This window comes from Ovis aries, chromosome 26 (genome assembly GCF_016772045.2).
Source record: "Ovis aries strain OAR_USU_Benz2616 breed Rambouillet chromosome 26, ARS-UI_Ramb_v3.0, whole genome shotgun sequence".
In the NCBI taxonomy this organism is placed as follows: Eukaryota; Metazoa; Chordata; class Mammalia; order Artiodactyla; family Bovidae; genus Ovis; species Ovis aries.
In genome coordinates this window covers 33,645,359-33,668,343 of record NC_056079.1, presented here as the reverse complement: position 1 = coordinate 33,668,343, position 22,985 = coordinate 33,645,359, and the positions used below count along the sequence as shown (strand labels likewise).

At 37.1% G+C, this 22,985-nt stretch overlaps 1 protein-coding gene across 1 annotated transcript in view; it reads left to right on the top strand.

Annotated features, from left to right (window-relative positions):
• Positions 1-22,985, top strand: part of LOC101120051 (disintegrin and metalloproteinase domain-containing protein 2) — a 127,263-nt gene that overhangs the window by 89,618 nt on the left and 14,660 nt on the right. Inside the window, exon 15 of the mRNA XM_027962643.1 lies at positions 7,291-7,396. Coding sequence (XP_027818444.1) covers positions 7,291-7,396 — 106 coding nt within the window. The remainder of the gene's footprint in view (positions 1-7,290; positions 7,397-22,985) is intronic.

Sequence of the window (22,985 nt, the reverse complement as noted above, 5' to 3'; positions counted from 1 at the left end):
CTTTGGAAGGACTGATGCTAAAGCTGAAACTCCAGTACTTTGGCCACCTCCTGCGAAGAGTTGACTAATTGGAAAAGACTCTGATGCTGGGAGGGATTGGGGGCAGGAGGAGATGGGGACGACAGAGGATGACATGGCTGGATGGCATTACAGACTCGATGGATGTGAGTCTGAGTGAAAACTCCGGGAGTTGGTGATGGACAGGGAGGCCTGGCATGCTGCGATTCATGGGGTAGCAAAGAGTAGACACGACTGAGCGACTGAACTGAACTGAACTTGTTGGTGGGCTAGGAAGCTATCCTGAGGACTAAAGAGTATGTATTTATCCCTAGCAAACTTTCAGTGAAGAGAAGATAAATATCTGCAAGGTTCTGAATCAGTACAAGGGCCACACCCAAGATAACAAGGTGAATCCAGAATAAAACAGCCTTTGCTCATAGAATTGCCTGGTTGTGCTTATGCGATCCCTGTCTTGCCCAGTCTTCCTGACTGTTCCAACCTTCATATAGTTGCATCATGTTTTGTGATTTATTCTGCCAATAGCTTCTTTTTGATTGCAGTGCTTATTCATATAAGGTAGCAGTTCCAATTGCTATTTTGCTATGTGTTTTCAATATTTTATTTTACCTTCTGTTCCTCAATAACATCTGTGTTGAATAGAGATTTTCTAGTGTAGTAGTTCAATCTCTGTGTGATTTATTTTACTGTATGTTTTTAGTTATTTCTGAGTGGTTTGCTTGGTTGTTACAACTACTGTCTTAAGACATTCAATTAATATGTATTTCATTTCAACCGTAAACCAAAACTTAGCTTATGTTCTATTTTTGGTGAGTAACTTCACGTAAGTCTAAATGGCAAAGTTTTATAATAATTGTTTTTATGCAATGGTCTTTTAAAATCTACCGAAGAGAGTCCAAACAATAAGTATATTTGCCTTACCCACTATATTTTCTTTTACTTTATTTGATAGTTTACTATACTAGCATGAAGTGTCACTTCATGTGGATCCTAGTTACCTCCTATTGTTCTTTGATTTCAGCCTTAAGGATGCACTTTAGTAGATCTTACTGGAAAGGTTTGCTATAGGTCTTTCTCATTGTGTTTGTCTTGGAATGCTACAATTTCTCCTTTATTTTTTTAGGAGAGTTTAGCTGAATATAGAATCTTTAGTCTTTTCCTTTCAAAGTTCTGTAGTATCATCCCACTGTCACCTGGCTTCCTTCATCCCTAGTAAAGAGTGTAATTAATTTGACCTTGATCTGTGGATCTCTTTAAGATTATTCTATGTGTATTTTTTAAACCTTCTTGTAAATACATAGATAGATATAGATACATCATTAAATATGAAAAGTTTTAAGTCATTTCTTAAAATATTTTACCACCCTTTTCTATTTTTTCCTCATTTTTGGGATCCCTATGTGCCAATATTTCATATGCTTGATGTTGCCCCACTGATCCATTAAGCTCTCTTTACTTTTCATTATTTGATTTTCTTTCTTTCTTCATACTGGATAAACTCCACTGATCTATCTTTAGGTCAATAAAGCCTGCCAGATTAAATCTATTGATTTTAAAATTTCTGTAGTGAAGTCTTTCATTTTAGTTAAAGATAGTTTTCAATTCAGAATTTCTATTTGGTTCCCTTTTTCATTTAAAAGTCTATATTAGAATTTCCCTTTTAGTTTTTAAGAAATGGTTTCCTCTGGTAAGTTAACATATCTGTAATAGCTATTTTAAGTCTTTGTCTACTGGATTCAAAATTTGAGATCTGTGAGGGTATTTCCCATTGGTTTTTTTTTTTCTGGGTATGTAGCATATTTTCATTTTTTTGCATGTCATGTAAAATTATTTTTTAAAGCTTTTTAATTTTTAGAAATTTTAGACAATATATTTTAACAGTTTTGATTCAGATTTCTCCAAGGGTTTTTGTTGTTCTTTTTGTCTTACTATATGTTTAGTCCTGGACTAAATTTTCAGGTTCTGTATTCTGTACTATGTGCAGCCACTGAGTTCTTTGCTACTTTTTTCTTTTTCTTTTTGTTCAATCTCCCCAAATTCTTCTTTTCATTTTTAAGTCAGGCTTCCCAGGGAAAACTCCTAATTTGCACAATTTAGTGCCAAGCTGAAACCTGTCAGATACCCTTCAATGCTTTGACTGTTTATTTTCTATCCACAATGCCAAGGGACAGTTTCAAGCTTCAGGTGGTTTGCAAGACAGGCATAGCTTTCACTTCTTCCTGGTTCAGAACTTAAATATAATCCAGAGGAGTGACTGGGGACTTCTCTTTCCTAGAATTGTTCTTGGAATGTGTACATCTTTTCAGATCCAGTTGCGTATTTGAGCTTTTCAACATTCCTTATGATCATCTAGTTCTCCAAAGTTTCCTTTTAAATTCCCAGAAGGCTCTTGTTTGCCTCAACGGATGCAGTGTTGCTGTCGTATTGCTATTATTTCAGTATTTCCCTCGGTGTGAGGCTCTTTTTCCCACTGAGCTGAGCTTTTTTTCTTGTTGTTGTTTTTCAGTTGCTATATTGCTTTCAAATCTTTGCAGTCCTATGGACTGCAGCTTCCCTGTTCTTCACTATCTCCAGGGGTTTGCTCAGATTCACATCCACTGAGTCGGGGATGCTGCCTAACCATCTCATCCTCTACTGCCCTCTTTTCCTTTTGCCTTCAGTCTTTCCCAGCATCAGGGTGTTTTCCAATGAATCAGCTCTTCACATCAGGTGGCCAGCACCAGTCTCTCCAAAAAATATTCAGAACTGATTTCCTTTAGGATTGACTGATTTGATCTCTTTGCAGTTCAAAGGATTCTCGAGAGTCTTCTCTGGCACTACAATTTGAAAACATCAATTCTGTAGCACTCAGCCTTCTCACATCTGTACTTGACTACTGGAAAAATTACAGCTTTTACTATACAGAACCTTTGCTGGTGAAGTGATGTCTCTGCTTTTTGATACTCTATGTAGGTTTGTCATAGCTTTCCTTCCAGGGAGCAAGTGTCTTTTAATTTCACAGCTGCAGTCACTGTCAGCAGTGATGTTGGAGCTCAAGAAAATTAAATCTGTCACTGCTTCCACTTTTTCCCCTTCTATTTGCCATGAAGTGATGGTACTCGATGCCATGTTTTTTGTATTTTGAATGTTGAGTTTCATGCCAGCTTTTTCACACTCCTCTTAGAAAAACACCCTAGGAATAGAGATTTTCTAGGTAAGCAAAAGTTTGAATAATTGTCTGACTACGTTCTGTTGCTTTTAAGAAAGCTCAAAATAGGCCAGACCTCTTCATTAGCTGTAAGGCTTTTGGCTACCATGCCGCTGAAGAAAGATGAGAATATCTCCACGGTAAAACATCATAGAGCCCTCTGTCTTAAGAACTGTATCCACCAGGATTCCATCAGAGAAACAGAATCTCACTCCAAATCGATGCCATCCCTTCAAGCCAGAGCTTCCAGACAAACAAAGGTCTCTTTCACAGGAAGACTGAGTGTGCATTTCAGCCAGTTATCTGTGCCATGTTCTGGGGCCATTAACTAGCTGGAAACTCTCTTTCCCATTATTACTGTTAACTTTAAAAACATCCACAACCTAAAAACTGATAGTTTTGTTTTATTCGGTTGTTTTAGGACTTCAAGCTCAAGAGAGAGCATCTCAAGTAACCCTGAGAAAACTACCCCAAAGAGGCGAGGGAAGGGGCCAGGCTACATGGAACTTTTGCAGCAAATGACAGGAAGACCAAATACCAAAAGATTATTGTTAATTAAAGAAAACCAGATAACCCAAGTTAATTAATTTAGCACTTTTCTATGTATGGGAAGATGTAAGAGTCTGGGCTCACTGAAATCATTCTTTTGATTTGCACCTCAGCTATCTGGAGCCAGAATCGTGTGTCTCTGACATCCTGAGCTTCCCTGGGGTTTACTATAGGGTACGGCTATAGTCTGATGACTGCTAGATCGCAGGTATTCTCCTTCCTGAGTTCCCTCAAGGTTCACCTGCTCACATTGGAGGGCTGCAGTCCCCAAAGACTGTGATATCCTTAGTTACTGATACAGCAGGAAATATTCCACTTCTCATTACCATCCCAGGGGACCCCGGAATGCAAGTGCCTCTGGTCACTAGAATCAGATGACCAAGGAATGTCCCTGGGCAGAAGCCACAGAAATGAGAGCACCACATGTAAAAAGCCAGAGCCCAGGATGCATGTGAAAGCTCCCTTCCAGGAAATTCTGGCACTCTGAGGTGTGACAGGTTGAGAACCGAAATATAGCGCTCACCCTCCAAAGTCTCAGTGAAGGATTCCAGCAGGTCCCTGTTTAATCAAAAGCCTGACCCTCAGGCCACAGCTCCTGAGGCAAGCTTACAGACCTCTCTTACAGAAAGACTGGGCTCCTCTAACTGTTCCCTCTTGTCCTGCCCTGGATATGGTAGCCGGTTAAGAACTCTTTCTCCCTTAGTTACAGTCTTGTGGGAGCCTTGAGCATAAACCACACTGGCCATCAGAATCATTTCACAATTCTCTACAACCTTGTAGGTCTCATAGACATGAGCCTCTGTTTGTTATCAAAGTTGGAGGTTTCAGGGGCTCATCTTTCAGGTACAGGATTTAAAAGCTGTGGCGCCTGATGTGAGTCAAATACTTCGCCCCCTCAGGGAGGAGCTCTTGGTTTTGAGTTCCCTCCCAACTGTGGGATTGGTGTGCTGGGGTGAGTTTATGGCAAGAGCATGTCTCAGCCTTTCCTTCCTGCTTCAGTGTGGCCTTTCTCTTGTTTGCTCAGTGTAAAGTGGTCATTCCACCAGTTTTTAGCTTTTCTTCACTAGAAATTGTTTCATATGTAGCTGTAGATTTGATGTGTTTGTGAAAAGTTGCAAGTTCAAGATTTTTCTGTGTGTACTTCACCATCTTAAAATGGAACCTCTATTTCCATCAGCATTTTAAAGAGATTGCTCCATTGTTATATGACTTTCATATTTCTGAAGAAAAATCTGTCATATTGTGTCTCTTATCTCTTTAAGCCGTGAAGATTTTTTTTGGTCTTTGGTTTTTATCAGTGTCCATATTACATATTTGAATGTGTGTTTGTGAGCCTGTAGGACTGCTTAGCGTTCCTAAGTGTCTTGTGACTGTGGTGTAAACACTGTACTATTATACAGATTTCTAAATTTCAAATTATGCTTGTTTGTCTCTCCATAATTATTTCAATGTATTTATTTTTGATGCCCTGCCCTCTTAAACATTTATATCTCTATAATTAATTTTAGTGTACACGTACCTTGGTTCTCATAATTATTTTAACATATGTAGATGTGTTTGTTTTATATTTTTTCTTGAATGCTTTATATAAAGACATATTGTTAGTTAAAAGTTTTTTTCTCTGTCTTCATCTTCATTTTTGACTTACAGGAACTGTGTTTTCAGTTTAAATGCTTCTCATATAAACACTACATCTTATATGAATACATCCACCTTTTTCTTCTGCTAAGTATATGAAGTAAGAGACCAATCACTTTAATTGAATTAGAAACCAAAATTGTTAAGGTTCTGTTAGAGTTTTTATTAGGTTCACTCTATATCTAGTTCACTCTTATTTCTAAGGCATAACTCTCCAGGGCTTTCAATTGAGAGATTGTATGTATGTAACCACAATGCAGAAACTGCAGACAAATCATGATCTGCTTTCTGGAAGTCACTTATTTACATTTTAATTTCCTTCTCTTCACATGTTTCAGTTCAATTCAGTCGCTCAGTCATGTCCAACTCTTTGCGACCCCATGAACAGCACGCCAGGCCTCCCTGTCCATCACCAACTCCTGGAGTTTACCCAAGCTCAGGTCCATCGAGTCAGTGATGCCATCCAGCCATCTTATCCTCTGTTGTCCCCTTTTCCTCCTGCCTTCAATCCCTCCCAGCATTAGGGTCTTTTCCAATGAGTCAATTCTTCACATGAAGTAGCCAAAGTATTGGAGTTTCAGCTTCAGCATCAGTCCTTCCAATGAACACCAGGACTGATCTCCTTTAGGATGGACTGGCTGGACCTCCTTGCAGTCCAAGGAACTGTCAAGAGTCTTCTCCAACATCACAGTTTAAAAGCATCCATTCTTTGGCCCTCAGCTTTCTCTGTAGTCCAACTCTCACATCCATACATGACCACAGAAAAAACCATAGCCTTGACTAGACAGACCTTTGTTGGCAAAGTAATTTCTCTGCTTTTTAATACGCTATCTAGGTTGGTTATAACTTTCCTTCCAAGGAGTAAACATCTTTTAATTTCATGGCTGCAATCACCATCTGCAGTGATTTTGGAGTCCAAAAAAATAGTCTGACATTGTTTCCACTGTTTCCCCATCTATTTCCCATGAAGTGATGGGACCAGATTTACATGTTTAGAAGCAGGAAAATGTCTTAAGAGTGGGCTGTACTATATGTTGAGGCCCCCCAAGTCTCTAATTTTATCACTATAGTAAACGATCCTCCAAATTTGGCCTTCTTTATGTTTCCCCTGGGTAAGCTTATAATTTTGATCCTCTCACACAGAACTAGGTTTGCAAATGACCTCTGGGATGAAAATCAATTGCTTATTTGCTGTTTACCACTGCCTCTAGGACTTTCAACTGAGATCCAGATGCTGGGGCTCCTTTTATGTTCTCATATTTCTTTGTGGTTAAATCAAAGGTTTTTGGCTTAATCTTCCCATTAGAGTAATAGTAAACTGCTTTTTAAGTAGATAGAATCCTATGAGAATTAAGCACATAATGTGTGTGGATTGGATAGTAAATATGAAAATAAATCAGTTATGATTCCAAGATTTTTTGCTTTGGGTAAAGTAAGATGAAAACGAAAGATGTCATTTTAATGATTTGTCTTGAAAACACATTTACACAGAAACACTATTGACCAATAAGTCAATTATTTGTTTAAAAATGTTTCTTATATACATATATGTTTCAGATTTACTAAAAGTTAGAAGATAAACTGCATACTGTAGTTAATCCTAAGGTATCTGTTTGGGTAGTAGACAAGATGCTTTCAATATTTAAATATTTCATTAAAGTCGTTTTTGTGTGTGTGTGACTTTAAAAATTGTTGTATGGCAAAACCAATACAATATCATAAAGTAATTAACCTCCAATTAAAATAAATAAATTTATATTTTCAAAAACTATTTTATTTTCAAATTTTGTATTATGCTCTTATGTTGTGTGATATTTTAGGCAATCTCAGAATAAATGTACTCATTAATTATTTTAAATGCAGCAGCAGTATGACTAACCACACATTGTTTTTTTCAGGCTCATCTTTTGCTCCTCTAGAGTGTTTCAAGAAGCTTAACTCTATGAAAGATCAATCTGGGAACTGTGGCGTAACTCGTACTGGGTTCACACCGTGTAGATCTGAGTATGTTCCAGGAAATCTATCTGAGAAATGTTATTTATTGTCTTAAATTTGAAAATACCATGAGATAATTTACTTTATACATAAGCAAAATGTCACTTTATCATGAAAGAGACTATATATAACCAAACTATAAATGTCTTAAGTACAGAATGTCTGTACTTATCTTTTTTAATATAAATTTATTTATTTTAATTGGAGGTTAATTACTTTACAATATTGTATTGGTTTTGCCATACATCAACATGAATCCACCACAAGTATACACGTGTTCCCCATCTTGAAGCCCCCTCCCTCCTCCCTCCCCGTACCATCCTGCTGGGTCGTCTCAGTGCACCAGCCCCGAGCATCCAGTATCATCACTTGTACCGTCTGTCCCACAGAGCATTTCATTTACATATAAGTACATTAACTGCCCATTAGTTTGAAAGGTAATTTTCATTTTTGCATGCTATCACTTTAATTTTACAAATGATGACCATTGTTTAGTGATCTAATAAAAATGCATGAATTTATGCTATCCAGGAAGTAAAGCACTGTGTTTAAGAACATGTGCTGTGCAGGCAGCCATCTTGGTTTCAAGGACTAATCCCAATGGTTACCTACTGTTGTGGCTTTGGACATGTGCCTCACGTTCCTGAGGTGTAAAATATGAATACCGGTTTCACTAATGTCTCTGGGCTTGTGCCAGTGTGGAATTTAGATACTCTAATAAACACAGCTAAAATGGGACTAACACAGAGTATGCACAATATGAGTGTTAATTGTTAATTACTATGTGCCTGCTATGTCACTTTAGTCATGTCCGACTCTTTGTCACCCTGGACTGTAGCCCACCAGGCTCCCCTGTCCATGGAATTCTCCAGGCAAGAATACTGGAGTAGGTAGCCATGCCCTCCTCCAGGGGATCTTCCCCACCCAGGGGTCAAATCCAAGTCTCTTATGTCTCCTGCATTGGCAAGCAGATTCTTTACCATTAGCACCATCTGGGAAGTTCTAATCACTATGATTATTATATATATATATTAGAACTAAAATGTTACTGTGATATTTTGATGCTATTTCAAACATGGTTTGATATCTAAAATAAAAATTCTATTTAAAAAATTTATTTGCATGATTAGCAGGAAGATTTCTCATATAACCTTTACTCATATTTGCCAGTGGCTTGCATTTTGCCCAGTTGCTTTGTCCTTCTGTTTTTCAAATTCTTCTCTCCTTTCCTCCTTTCAAAATTATTTTCCTAAACCATTTGAATGTAAATTGAATACTATGCTTTATTATCCTTAAATAAATCATTGTGTCTTTCTTGGGGACAAAATTTTTTAATGGCTATATTGTAGCTGTCAAAATTCACAATAAAACTTCATTCATTATCTCAATAAAGTATTTACAGTTCTTTGCTTTGTTCAGGAGCCAATCTAGAGTCACATGTTTGCAAGAGCCATACTGTATTTTTAAACTTTAATCTAGAACATTTTATTTGTTTTATTTGTTACTTTTACTTTTTAAAAAAATACTGCAGGCCAATCATTTTGTAAAATTTTTCTCAAACTGGGTTTGATAGTTAGTTAGATTCATGTTATAAATTTTGTCATACTTGCCACTAATGTGGTATTGTACCATCAAGTACAATTTTCAAAGGGCACATCCCAATTTCTCTCAGCATTGGGTATGTTAGGTTAAACTATTTGGTAAAGTTAATTTTCTTTAGGTCTCTCAATTGTAAAGTTACTCTTTCCCTTTGTGTTTAATGCATAAACTGAGACTATAGGCATATTCTGTTCTTCAAACTTTTGCCCTCTAGTTTTAAAGTTCACTGATAATTTTCTAACTCCATTATTGCCTCTGTCTTTAAGCTAAAAATGTATTGTAGAAAGAAGTATTCCCTCCTACTTATTGATTTCTGTATTTGTCTACATCAGTTCAGACTCAGCAATTGTTACTTGACTCAATAGTATAGAATATATTACTATCATTTATTTTAATGCTTACTTTCTCAAATTGTCTCACTTTCGGCTAGTGAGAGTTTACTTTAACTGGCCACAATGTTTTTTCAAAAGTCTGTATGATGCTTTAAAAACTTACAAATTTCTCTAGCACAAAAAAACAGACATCCTAGGACACTTATTTTATATATATATATATATATATATATATATATATTTTTTACCCTTGCTGTGGATTCAGCTATTTCTCTAAATAAACAAAGGAATTTCCCATTGCCTTTTATCAGAGAAGAGTGCTTAGAAAACAAACATCTCAGCACCAGTTGTGCCCATTTCTACTGTTTTTCATGATCTCTAAGACTTCTCAGTGAACAAAGGTAGGACATACAAGTATCACATAGTTATTTTTATATCCACGTGTTGTATCTCTGTTTTTAAAACATGAACTTATAGTGATCATTTTACGGCAAAATACATCTTGCATTTATGAGCTGCTTTCTTATATGCTCGAGCCCAGAAGCACAAAAATTTGTTTCACAGTTGCTAAAACATATTCTGACTAAAGGAAACTTTCTAGCTCTTGTGCTTATATTCTCTTTTAAATCATTGATCTTTTTATATTAGCTGCTGTGAGGTGCTTATCTGCTAACTACATTATCTGGGTCATTTTGCCATTGATATCTAGTGCTTTATTTGCACCTATATCGTGTTTTAAGTGTTGCATACATTTATGATTTTCTGTATGAAGGTGAAGTCGCTCAGTCGTGTCCGACTCTTTGCGACCCCGTGGACTGTAACCTACTAGGCTTCTCGGTCCATGGGATTCTCCAGGCAAGAATACTGGAGTGGATTGCCATTTCCTTCTCCAGGGGATCTTCTCGACCCAGGGATCGAACCCGGGTCTCCCGCATTAGAGGCAGATGCTTTAACCTCTGAGCCACCAGGGAAGCCGATTTACCTACTTACAAACATTATATTATTTTCAGATGTAAAACATAATAATTCAATATTTTTATAAATTACACACCATACAAAGTTATTAGACAATACTGACTATACTCCCTGTGCTGCACTATTACATCCCTGCGGCTTATCTATTTTATTATACCCCTGGTGGTTTGTACCTCTTAATCCCCTTCACCCATTTGGTGCTTTCCATATCCCTCTCCGATCTGGTAACCACTAGTCTGAATCTGTGAGTATGTTCCTGTTTTTCTCACCTTTGTTTGTTTATTTTTAGATTCCACATACAAGTAAAAGCATACAATATTTGTTTTTCTCTGTCTGATTTAGTTCAAATGCATGAATCAATATGCTCTCCAGGTCTACCCATGTTCTTGCAAACAGCAAGATTCCATTTTTTGTGTGACTAATATTGTCATTTATATATATATATATATATATATATATATATATTGTATATATATAATATACAAAAAACATAAATGTATCTCACATCTATATACATTCATCTAATGGTGGGTACTTAGGTTGCCTCCATATCTTAGTCTTAGTTGCCTCCATATCTTAGTGTTAGTCTCTCAGTCATGTCTGACTCTTGGCAATCCCACGGACTGTAGCTTGCCAGGCTTCTCTGTTCATGGAATTCTCCAGGCAAGAATACTAGATTGGGTTGTCATTTCTTCTCCAGGGGAACTTCCCGACCCAGGGATCAAACCCAATTCTTCCGCACTGCAGGCAGTTTCTTTACCATCTGAGCCACCAGGGAAGCCCATATCTTAGCTATTTTAAATAATGCTGCAATAAACATTGGGGTACCTATATCTCTTCCAAGTAGTATTTTCCTTTTTTTCAGATAAATATCTAGGAGTGGAACTGTTGGATTGTATGGTATTTTAATTTTTTTGTTTTATGAAACTCCATACTGTTTTTCATTTACCTGTAAAAATTCCCACTAAGAGTTTACTACAGTTTCTTTTCTCTGCATCCTGACCAACCCATGTTTTTATTGTCGTTGTTTTACCCTCTTTGGTCTCTTTGAAAATAGCCATTCTGACAGATGTGAGATAATACCTCACTGTGGTTTTGATTTGCATTTCCCTGATGATTAGTAATGTTTAGTGCCTTTTCATGTACCTTTTGGCTCTCTGTATGCCTTTGGGAAAATGTCTATTCAGGTCCTTGTTGTTGTTGCTGTTGTTTAGTTGCCAAGTCATGTCCAACTCTTATAGAGTTACTCTGTAAGTTACTCTTATAGACTGTAACCTGCCAGGCTCCTCTGTTTATTGGATTTCCCAGGCAAGAATACTGAAGTGGGTGCCATTTCCTTCTCCAGGGGATCTTCCCGACCCAGGGATAGAACCCATGTCTCTTGCATTGCGGGTGCATTCCTTACAACTGAGCCACCAGGGGAGCCTTATTCAGGTCCTATGCCCATATTTTAATTGAATTGGTGGGGTTTTCTATTGAGTTGTATAAGTTCTTTATATATTTTGGATATTAACCCCTTTACAGATATCTTCTTCCACATTGCTTTTGTGTTTTGACCATGGTTTCCTTTACTATGTAAATTCCTTTTAGTTCAGTTGGGTCCCATTTGTTTCTCTGTTTCTGTTGCCTTTGCCTAAGGAGATCAAAAAATATACAAATTATTAAGGTGAATGTCAAAGGACATACTGACTATGTTTTCTTTTTTAAAAAATCTTTTTATTTTATTATATTGGCATATAATTTATTATTAACAATCTTGTAATAATTTCAGGTGGACAGAAAAAGGATGCAGCCATTCATATACATATATTAAGTCTTCCCCTAACTCTCCTCCCATTCAAGCTTTCAATAGCATTAAGCAGATTTCTCTGTGCTATATACAGTAGAATCTTGTTGGTCATCCATTTAAAATATAACAGTGTGTACATGTCCATCACAAACATCTTAACTATCCCTTTCCTCCATCCTCCCAAGCCTAGCAACCATAAGTTCATTCTCTGAGTCCATAAGGCTCTTGTTTCTATATTAGTTTTCTGTCTGAATGATATGTTCATTGATGAAAGTGAGTTGTTAAAGTCCCTCACTCTTATTGTGTTACTGTCTATTTCTCCCTTTAAGGTTGTTAGTATTTGCTTTACATGTTGAGGTGCTCCTATATTGGGTGCATATATACTTTCAATTATTGTATCTTCTTTTTGGATTGATCCCTTGAACATTATGTAGTGTCCTTCTTTGTCTCTTAAGTCTTTGTCTTAAAGTCTATCATGTGATGTGCATATTGTTACACCAGATTTCTTTTATTTTCCATTTGTATGGAATACCTTTGTTCCATCCTGTCACTCTGTGTGTGTGTGTGTCCTTAGTTCTGATGCAGGTCTCTTGTAGACAGCTTACATATATGTCTTATCTTTGTATCCACTCAGCCAGTCTATGCGTTTTGGTTGGTGCATTTAATCCATTTACATTTAAGGTAATTTACAATATATATGTTCCTACTTTGTTATTCAGTCACCATGTCATGTCTAACTCTCTGGGACCCCATGAATTGCAGCATTCCAGGTTTCCCTGCACTTTACTATCTCCCTGAGTTTGCTCAAACTCATATCCATTGCCTGGAAAATCCCATGGACAGAGGAGACTAGTGGGCGACATTCCATGGAGTTGCAAAGAGTCAAGCAACTGAGTACACACACACACACAGCCACAGAGAAGCAGTAACCTGTCTACAAGGGAAGGATTCAATCCAATGAGAAAAAATACAATCCATTACCAAGACATGTTTATGTCCATAAGATAGAGAAAGCTGAATAAAATCTATTTGCTGATCTACAAGTGGTACATTAGGCAGTTTAAAGTTTCCAGGAGAAATGCAGACGGATTTTCCTGAATTGTGTTTCAGACACATGGGGCAAAGTAGGCACTCTTTGCATTAATGTTTCCATCAGTTCATAAAGTGGACCAATGATTCAATGCATGTCTGGTAGTCAGTAATGGAAATTTCAGAGCCTCTGGCAGTACTGAATTCAGTATTCAAACTGAAGTTTTCTCTTTTTATTGGGTCATCAGTTATTAGATTTCCAATATTGTTTTTCTTTTTTCTGAGGCAAAAATAACATTATTATTCCTTGTCATCCTTTTTTCTCCATTCCCCATACTTTATTAGCTTCCATCCCTACCTAAAGTAAAATATTCACTATATTTGAGATGCATAGTGTCTTCCTTAGCATCTCTGTGGATAAGCCCAGGCAATATATTTTGGCCTTTACTTGGGAAGGAAGGCAATACACCTGAACAGTATATGCCCCACAGTTTTAACAAAAGTCCCCCCTACTCCCAAGCCATAAAAGCTGATTTAGATGCTATACCATTCCTTGGAGGCTCTACTTAATTACAATATATAGACAATTTTCTTCTCTGCTCCCTAACACAGGCCTCTTCATAAGAAGATAGCATCTATCTGTTAAAACTTTTAGCCTTAGAGGGACACAGTCTCCAAAGAAAAGTTCAGTTTGCTCAAACTCAGGTTTGATATTTGGGGCACCTAATCTCAGAACAAGGGCTACATTAGATCCAGTACTCCAAACTAAGTGCCGCTTGTGAGGTTTTCTTAGACTACCTAGGTAATGTTGAAATGAGAATTCCAAACTTCTCTCTTCTGCCCAAACTTTGTATATTTGACTAAAAATAACAAACCTCATCCTATTATTTAGGAAGATCAGGGTGACATAGCCTTGAAAGCCTAAAAGAAAACTGTAAACCTCCCTGCCCTTAGACATCCCAATTATCAACTTTTCTCCTCCCCCCACTCCACTCCAACCACCTTTTTTTTTTTTAATTTAAAAGGAAGGAAGTGTCTTTGGGATACTGACCCTAAAACACTAGGGAAACCGTTGACTCACAGGTTATCAATAGCCAACAGCTAGACCCTGTAACATGAGGATAACTCTTTTGCCTCAGTGCCAGGCCACTATCCTCTTAGTCAAGGTCACCAAGACATAGTCTTGGAATCCTTTTTAACATCTTTGTACCTCATAAAAGAAGTCCTTCTGAATTCTCATCACACTCAACATTCCCTTCTGAATTCTCATCACACTCAACATTCTCTGGCCAGTCATCGCATCTCCTATAAAATTGTCTTAATAACCACTTCCCATATAACTTCTCATATAGCTTTTTTCACTGTAATAATCTTAAGTCTTAAAACACTGCCTCTTTATTCATATAAAGTTTGTTAAAGTAGAACACAGCATACTAATAACAGAGTGTATAGATTTTCTTGTTGAAGCTTTTATCATTTTCCTTAATTTTATTTGATTTTTAAATTTACATAGACTATAAATATTGAATATACAACTTGATAAATAATTCCATTTGCAGAAATGTTTCCTCCAATCTGTGCCCCATACAACCTATGTTGTTTTCTTAACGGTAATAGATAAATGTATTCTGTTCAAAAACTCCATACTAATAGAATGCTACAGTATGCTTTTTTTTTTGTATGCCATAATATGCCCAGGACAATTTTTTTGTGATTAAAATAAACTGCTCTTGTCATAGTATTTCAGTTTTTATTACTGAGTAATTATGAATATCACTAAAATTATATACAAAATTATACATATATTTATAATTAATACAATATATACTTATATTTATATATTATATTTTTTGATGATCAATTATGTGGTGCATTTTTTTGTTGTTCATTTTGGCTATCATGAATAAAGCTGCTCTTTTCAGGATCAGGTCTTTGCAGCAAATATATTTCCACTTATATTGGAAAGATACATACATACATAGGAATATAATTGCTAATTCTTGTAATTTCATATTAACATTTTAAAAAGTTTACCAAATTGCTTTCCAAAGTGGCTATGCAATTTTACATGCAAACTAGCAGAGTCTAAGAATTCTATTTCCTCCATAATTTGTTACTACTTGGTAATGTCAGTCATTTTTATTTTAGCCATTCTACTTCTAACTTGCTTTTGTTTCCATTTGCATTTGTCTAACTGATATTTAGAGCATTTTCTAAGCCTTTTATGTTACTGTATGTGTCTTTCTCTATGATGAATCTTAAATTTTTTCCAGTTTATTTGGAATGGTTTAGGATCAGGAAGCAACAGTTAGAACTGGACATGGAACAACAGACTGGTTCCAAATAGGAAAATGAGTACATCAAGGCTGTATATTGTCACCCTGCTTATTTAACTTATATGCAGAGTACATCATGAGAAATGCTGGGCTGGAAGAAGCACAAGCTGGAATCAAGATTGCAGGGAGAAATATCAAGAACCTCAGATATGCAGATGACACCACCCTTATGGCAGAAAGTGAAGAGGAACTAAAAAGTCTCTTGATGAAAGTGAAAGAGGAGAGTGATAAAGTTGGCTTAAAGCTCAACAGTCAGAAAACTAAGATCATGGCATCTGGTCCCATCACTTCATGGGAAATAGATGGGGAAACAGCGGAAACAGTGTGAAACTTTGTTTTGGGGGGCTCCAAAATCACTGCAGATGGTGACTGTAGCCATGAAATTAAAAGACACTTACTCCTTGGAAGAAAAGTTATGACCAACCTAGGTAGCATATTGAAGAGCAGAGACATTACTTTGCCAACAAAGGTCCGTCTAGTCAAGGCTGTGGTTTTTCCAGTAGTCATGTATGGATGTGAGAGTTGGACTGTGAAGAAAGCTGAGCGCCAAAGAATTGATGCTTTTGAACTGTGGTGTTGGAGTAGACACTTGAGAGTCCTTTGGACTGCAAGGAGATCCACCCAGTCCATTCTGAAGGAAATCAGCCCTGGGATTTCTTTGGAAGGAATGATGCTGAAGCTGAAACTCCAGTACTTTGGCCACCTCATGTGAAGAGTTGACTCTTTGGAAAAGACTCTGATGCTAGGAGGGATTGGGGGCAGGAGGAGAAGGGGACGACAGAGGATGAAGCTGGATGGCATCACTGACTCGATGGACGTGAGTCTGCATGAACTCCGGGAGTTGGTGATGGACAGGGAGGCCTGGCGTGATGCAATTCATGGGGTCGCAAAGAGTCGGACACGACTGAGCGACTGAACTGAACTGAACTGAGCCTTCTTATCGCTGAATTTTACCTATGTATGTTTTTATTCTGAACTAACTGCAGATTCTTGGGAAATTTCAAAAGTAACATAGAAAGAATACAGAGGACCCCTGTATACTTCAGCTGTTTTCCCCAAATGGTAACCTCAAATGACTTATATATCTTATCTGTAGTAAAATATCCAAGCCAGGAAATTGACACTGGTAAATTCACAGACATTACTCCTCATACTGGAGAAGGAAATTGCAACCCACTCCAGTATTCTTGCCTGGAGAATCCCATGGACTGAGGAGCCTGGTGGACTGCAGTCCACGGGGTCACAAAGAGACACGACTGAGTAACTTTACTTACTTACTTACTCCTCATATATCATCAGTTTCCCATGGATTTATTTGTGGTGTGTGTGTACGTGTATGTGGGTTTGAACTGCCGTCTTGTCAATATTGCATTGCAAAGTGGTAAATATAGAATGTCTGGGTTTATTTCAGTGTTCTTTCCTTTTTCTCAATCAGGTTTTAGTTTTCAGTGCTCAAGTGTTGCATGTATTTTAAGTATATTGCTGAATGTTTTGCTTTTGAAAATATTGTGAACAGAATGGTCTTCTAAATTTTATTTTCTCATTGTTCACTGCCAGTATCTACTAAAAATAAATGCAAATCATATATTGATCTTTTATATTGTGTGAACCACATAAATTCTCTCTTTCTCCTTTTGTGTGTGAGCTTCTTAGTATTTCCATGTCCAGGATCATGTAATCTGCAAATGAAGTCTGAATTATCCTTTTCTAATTAGGATCCCTTTATTTTGTTTTTCTTGCTTGACTGTATACATATCTACCAAAATGTTGAACTGTAAGTGGAGAAAGAAAAGATTTACTTATTACCAATTTTATGAGACAAATTTAGCCATTACAAGGAAGTTTATTGTTAGCTGTAGGTTTTTTTGTTAATACCCTTTATCTCATTTGGAAATTCCCCCTATATTTCTACTTTTCTGAGAATTTTTAATCTTACATGGTGGTTGTATTTTTAGTGCTTTTCATACATCTATTTTCATGAATCTGTTTTTGATGCATTTTCCCTATTGATATAATTTATTACATTAATTTGTTTTCAGATGTTAAAAATCATGAGCCATGTTCTTATTATTCACTCTAACAATGTCTGGCTTTTAACTGATTGTTTATAGACCGTTTCCATTAAAAGTGATTACTGATGTACTATCTTCAGATAACAGAGTAATAGTTCACATTCAAATGCTGTAATTATACACTCCTTCATGTGTGGTGAAGGTGTACTATAATGGTTTCCCAGTTCCTCCATCCAGTCCCTTGTGAGGCTTCTTGTTGCTTACTTTGCTTATACATATACAGTAAATATCCAATACATTCTTTGTATTATTTTTAATATAAATTTATTTATTTTAATTGGAGGTTAATTATAATATTGTATTGGTTTTGCCATACATCAGCATGTATCTGCCACAGGTATACATGTGTTCCCCACCCTGAACCCTCCTCCCTCCTCGTACCATCCCTCTGGGTCATCTCAGTGCACCAGCCCCAAGCATCCAGTATCATGCATTGAACTTGGACTGGCGACTCGTTTCATATATGAGATTATACATATTTAAATGCCATTCTCCCAAATCATCCCACCCTCTCCCTCTCCCACAGAGTCCAAAAGACTGTTCTATATATTGTTCGTATTATTGCTTTGAGAAGATAGTTATCTTTTAGCTCAGTTAAGAGTAAGAAAAATAGACACATTTTTCTTTCAATTTTTTTCATTTTCTGATGCTGTTCCTTTTTTTTGTAGATCAAAGTTTCTGACACAAATTTCTTTTCTGTGTAAAGGACTTTTTTAAAAAATATTTCTTGCAAGTAAGATATGCTTGCAAAGAATTCTATCACTTTTTGCCTGAAAAAAATCTCTATTATTTGAAAGATAATTTTACTGGACAGAGAATTCTTTGTTGGATTTTTCTTTTCTTACAGCAGTCAAAAATTCCTTCCAAATCTTAACTGCATGATTTTTAAATGAAAAGTCTGCTGTAATTCTTATCTTTGTTCCTCTAAGTAAGGTGTGCCCCAATCTAGTTGCCTTCAAGAGTTTCTCATTGATTTTGATTTACTTTAGTTTGAATGTGATATATTTATAGATGGTTTTTATTTTGATATTTATCCTGCTTGGCATTTTCTAAGTTTCTTGTATTTGTGTTTTCATGTCTGTCAATAGTTTTGTGAAGCTCTTGTTCATTATTTTTTCAAGTTTTTTCCTATTCTGTTTCTTCTCCTTCTGCTGCTCTTATTACAAGTATGTTACACTTTCTTTAATTGTCTTACAGTTCTTGGGTTTTTCTATTTTTTTCTCCATTATTTTGTTTTATTGTGGTTCAGTTCAGGAAGTTTCTATCAATCTATCACTGAGTTCTCTTAAGTTTTTCTTCTGTTGCTTAGATTGAGTGTTATTGATGAAAGCTTGGAAGCCATTTTTAAATTTTTGTTGGGTTTTTTATGCTTTTATTTTCTCTTTTGTCTTATAGTTTGTTCTTACAGTTTTCATATCTCTGTTGATATTGTTTCTCTGGCCTTTCATGTTGCTGTCTTTTGCTTTTTAAACCTTTAAAATATTAACCAAAGTGATCTTAAATTTCATATCTAATAATTCCAAGATCTGTTTTGTATTTGATTTGTTTCTGATGCTTATTTTATCTCTTTACACTGGTTTTGTTTTCTTGCCTTTTAATATAACTAGTAATTTTTTGTGTTGAAAGTTGGTCATGTTATATAGGGTAGTAGGCACTGAAGCAAATAAGCTTTTAATGTGAGAATATATGTTAATATTTTTAGGGGATAGGTTGTATCTAATGTTTGTTGTAGCTATAGGCACCAGAATCTTCAGATTCCATTACTGAAGTAATTTATTTCTCTCTTCTTAAATTTGGAACTTCCTTTCATCCCAGCCCTCAAAGGGAATATGTGTCTTGGAGCTCTCTCAGTTGTAATTTACTTCTATTTCTGCTGGAGACTTGTTACTATGCTTTTACAGTTGGGGGGGAGGGGCGGGTGGACCTTCTCTAGTTTTTACATAAGCTTTTCTTTTAATGAGTTTGTGTCTCAGGGGTATGGATAACAAAAGTGCTTTTTTTCCTCCTCCAGGTGTAGAGTGCCCCATCCCATGCCCCCATTCTCTAGTCCCCATTCTACAGCTACCATCCCCAACCTATATTCTTAAGCCTTTTCTGTTATTGATCATGACTATATTTATTATTCTTTTAGGTGAGTCAAGACAAGTGGAGTTGGCAAGAGTGGGATGAAAGTCTTTCTACCTAGAGATTAAGCCTTTGTTAGACAGCTGGGTCTGGGAATTTCATAATGATTACTCTTCACTTCCCCCTGCAAGTGTATATGGAGAGCTTTCATGTATACTCCCCAAAAGAAACATATAGAGTTTCTGGAGAAAAGGCAAATGAAAATATAACTGTATTACTCAAGAGCTTCACATTTTCATGGTAGTCCACACTCAGTTTCCAGCAATTTGTCAAAATTTGTATTTAAATATTATTAGTGTCTTACGTAGTTCAGTGGCTTATGCTCCAGATAAGCAAATTACAAGTGCTATACTTGTTGTTTTTGCAGGCACTTAGCTTTCCAGATACATGTAAGTGGTTTTTTCTGCAACCGCAATTCTCTGATGGGTCCAAAAAAAGTCATTGATTTCCGTTTACTCAGCATTTTCTTGTAATGACTGGAAAAACAAAGCCTACTTAAGTAAACAGTGCAAAGAAATAGAGGAAAACAATAGAATGGGAATGACTAGAGATCTCTTCAAGAAAATTAGAGATACCAAGGGAACATTTCATGCAAAGATGGACACAATAAGGGACAGAAATTGTGTGGACCTAACAGAAGCAGAAGATATTAAGAAGAGGTGGCAAGAATACACAGAAGAACTATACAAAAAGGTCTTAATGACCCAATTACCACAATGGTGAAGTTACTCATCTAGAGCCGGACATCCAAGAGTATGAAGTCAGATGGGCCTTAGAGAGCATTACTATGAACAAAGCTAGTGGAGGTAATGGAATCCCAGCTAAGCTATTTCAAATCCTAAAAGATGATGCTGTGAAACTGCTCTACTCAGTATGCCAGCAAATTTGGAAAACTCAACAGTGGCCACAGGACTGGAAAAGGTCAGTTTTCATTCCAATTCCAAAAAAAGGCAATGCCAAAGAATGTTCAAACTGCCACACAATTGCTTTCATTTCACATGCTAACAAGGTAATAATGTCCAAAATCCTTTAAGCTGGGCTTCAACAGTACAGTGCTCTATACTTTGAATCCCGTACCTCTTGCAGGTAGCCTTAGAAACTGGCCTCAAAATAGTTGTTAACCTTCTGAACTCAAACTAGTTTAACACCACCCATATCACTTTGCCAACGAGGGTCCACAGACTGAAAGCTATGGTTTTTCCAGTAGTCATGTATGGATGTCAGAGTTGGACCATAAAGAATGCTGAGTGCTAAAAAATTGATGCTTTTGAACTGTAGTGTTGGAAAAGATTCTTGAGACTCCCTTGAACAGCAAGGAAATCAAACCAATTAATCCTGAAGGAAGGACTGATGCTGAAGCTCCAATACTTTGGTCACCTGATGTGAAGAGCCGACTCATTTGGAAAGACCCTGATGCGAGATAGTCATGATGGTGTGATCACTCAGCTAGAGCCAGACATCCTGGAATATGAAGTCAAATGGGCCTTAGAAAGCATCACTGCAAACAAAGCTAGTGGAGGTGATGGAATTCCAGTTGAGCTATTTCAAATCTTGAAAGATGATTCTGTGAAAATGTTGTACTCAAAATGACAGCAAATTTGGAAAACTCAGCAGTGGCCACAGGACTGGAAACGGTCAGTTTTCATTCCAATCCCAAAGAAAGGCAATGCCAAAGAATGCTCAAACTACTGCACAATTGCACTCATCTCACACGCTAGTTAAGTAATGCTCGAAATTCTCCAAGCCAGTCTTCAGCAATATGTGAACCATGAACTTCCAGATGTTCAAGCTGGTTTTATAAAAGGCAGAGGAACAAGAGATCAAATTGCCAACATCTGATGGATCATCAAAAATGCAAGAGAGTTCCAGAAAAACATCTACTTCTGCTTTATTGACTATACCAAAGCCTTTGACTGTGTGGATCACAATCAACTGTGGAAAATTCTGAAAGAGATGGGAATATCAGACCAACTGATCTGCCTCTTGAGAAACCTATATGCAGGTCAGGAAGCAACAGTTGGAATTGGACATGGAACAACAGACTGGTTCCAAATAAACGTCAAGGCTGTATGTTGTCACCCTGCTTATTTAACTTATATGCAGAGTACATCATGAGAAACACTGGGCTGGAAGAAGCACAAGCTGGAATCAAGATTGCCGGGAGAAATATCAATAACAACCTCAGATATGCAGATGACACAACCCTTATGGAAAAAGTGAAGAAGAACTAAAGGGCCTCTTGATGAAAATGAAAGAGGAGAATGGTAAAGTTGGCTTAAAGCTCAACATTCAGAAAACTAAGATCATGGCATCCAGGCCCATCACTTCATGGGAAATAGATGGAGAAACAGTGGAAACTGTGACAGGCTTTATTTTGGGGGGCTCCAAAATCACTGCAGATGGTGATTGCAGCCATGAAATTAAAAAGACGCTTACTCCTTAGAAGGAAAGTTATGACCAACCTAAATAGCATATTCAAAAGCAGAGACATTACTTTGCCAACAAAGGTCTGTCTAGTCGAGGCTATGGTTTTTCCAGTGGTCATGTATGGATGTGAGAGTTGGACTGTGAAGAAAGCTGAGCGCTGAAGAATTGATGCTTTTTAAACTGTGGTGTTTCCAGGTATGCAAGACAGGAAAAAAGACACAGCTGTGTATAACGGACTTTTGGACTCAGAGGGAGAGGGAGAGGGAGAGGGTGGGATGATTTGGGAGAATGGCATTCTAACATGTATACTATCATGTAAGAATCGAATCGCCAGTCTATGTCTGATGCAGGATACAGCATGCTTGGGGCTGGTGCATGGGGATGACCCACAGAGATGTTATGGGGAGGGAGTTGGGACGGGGGTTCATGTTTGGGAACACATGTAAGAATTAAAGATTTTAAAATTAAAAAAATAAACAACTAAAATAAATAAATAAATAAATAAATAAACTGTGGTGTTGGAGAAGACTCTTGAGAGTCCCTTGGATTGAAAGGAGATCCAACCAGTCCATCCTAAAGGAGATCAGTCCTGGGTGTTCATTGGAAGGACTGATGCTGAAGCTGAAACTCCAATATTTTGGCCACCTTATGTGAAGAGCTGACTCATTTGAGAAGACCCTGATATTGGGAAAGTTTGAAGGCAGGAGGAGAAGGGGACGACAGAGGATGAGATGTTTCGATATGACTAAATGGACATGAGTTTGGTTAAACTCCGGGAGTTGGTGATGGACAGGGAGGCCTGGTGTGCTGCAGTCCTTGGGGTTACAAACAGTCGGGTACGACAGAGTGACTGAACTGAACTAAACTGATGCCAGGAAAGATTGAAGTCAAGAGGAGAAAGGGACAACAGAGGAT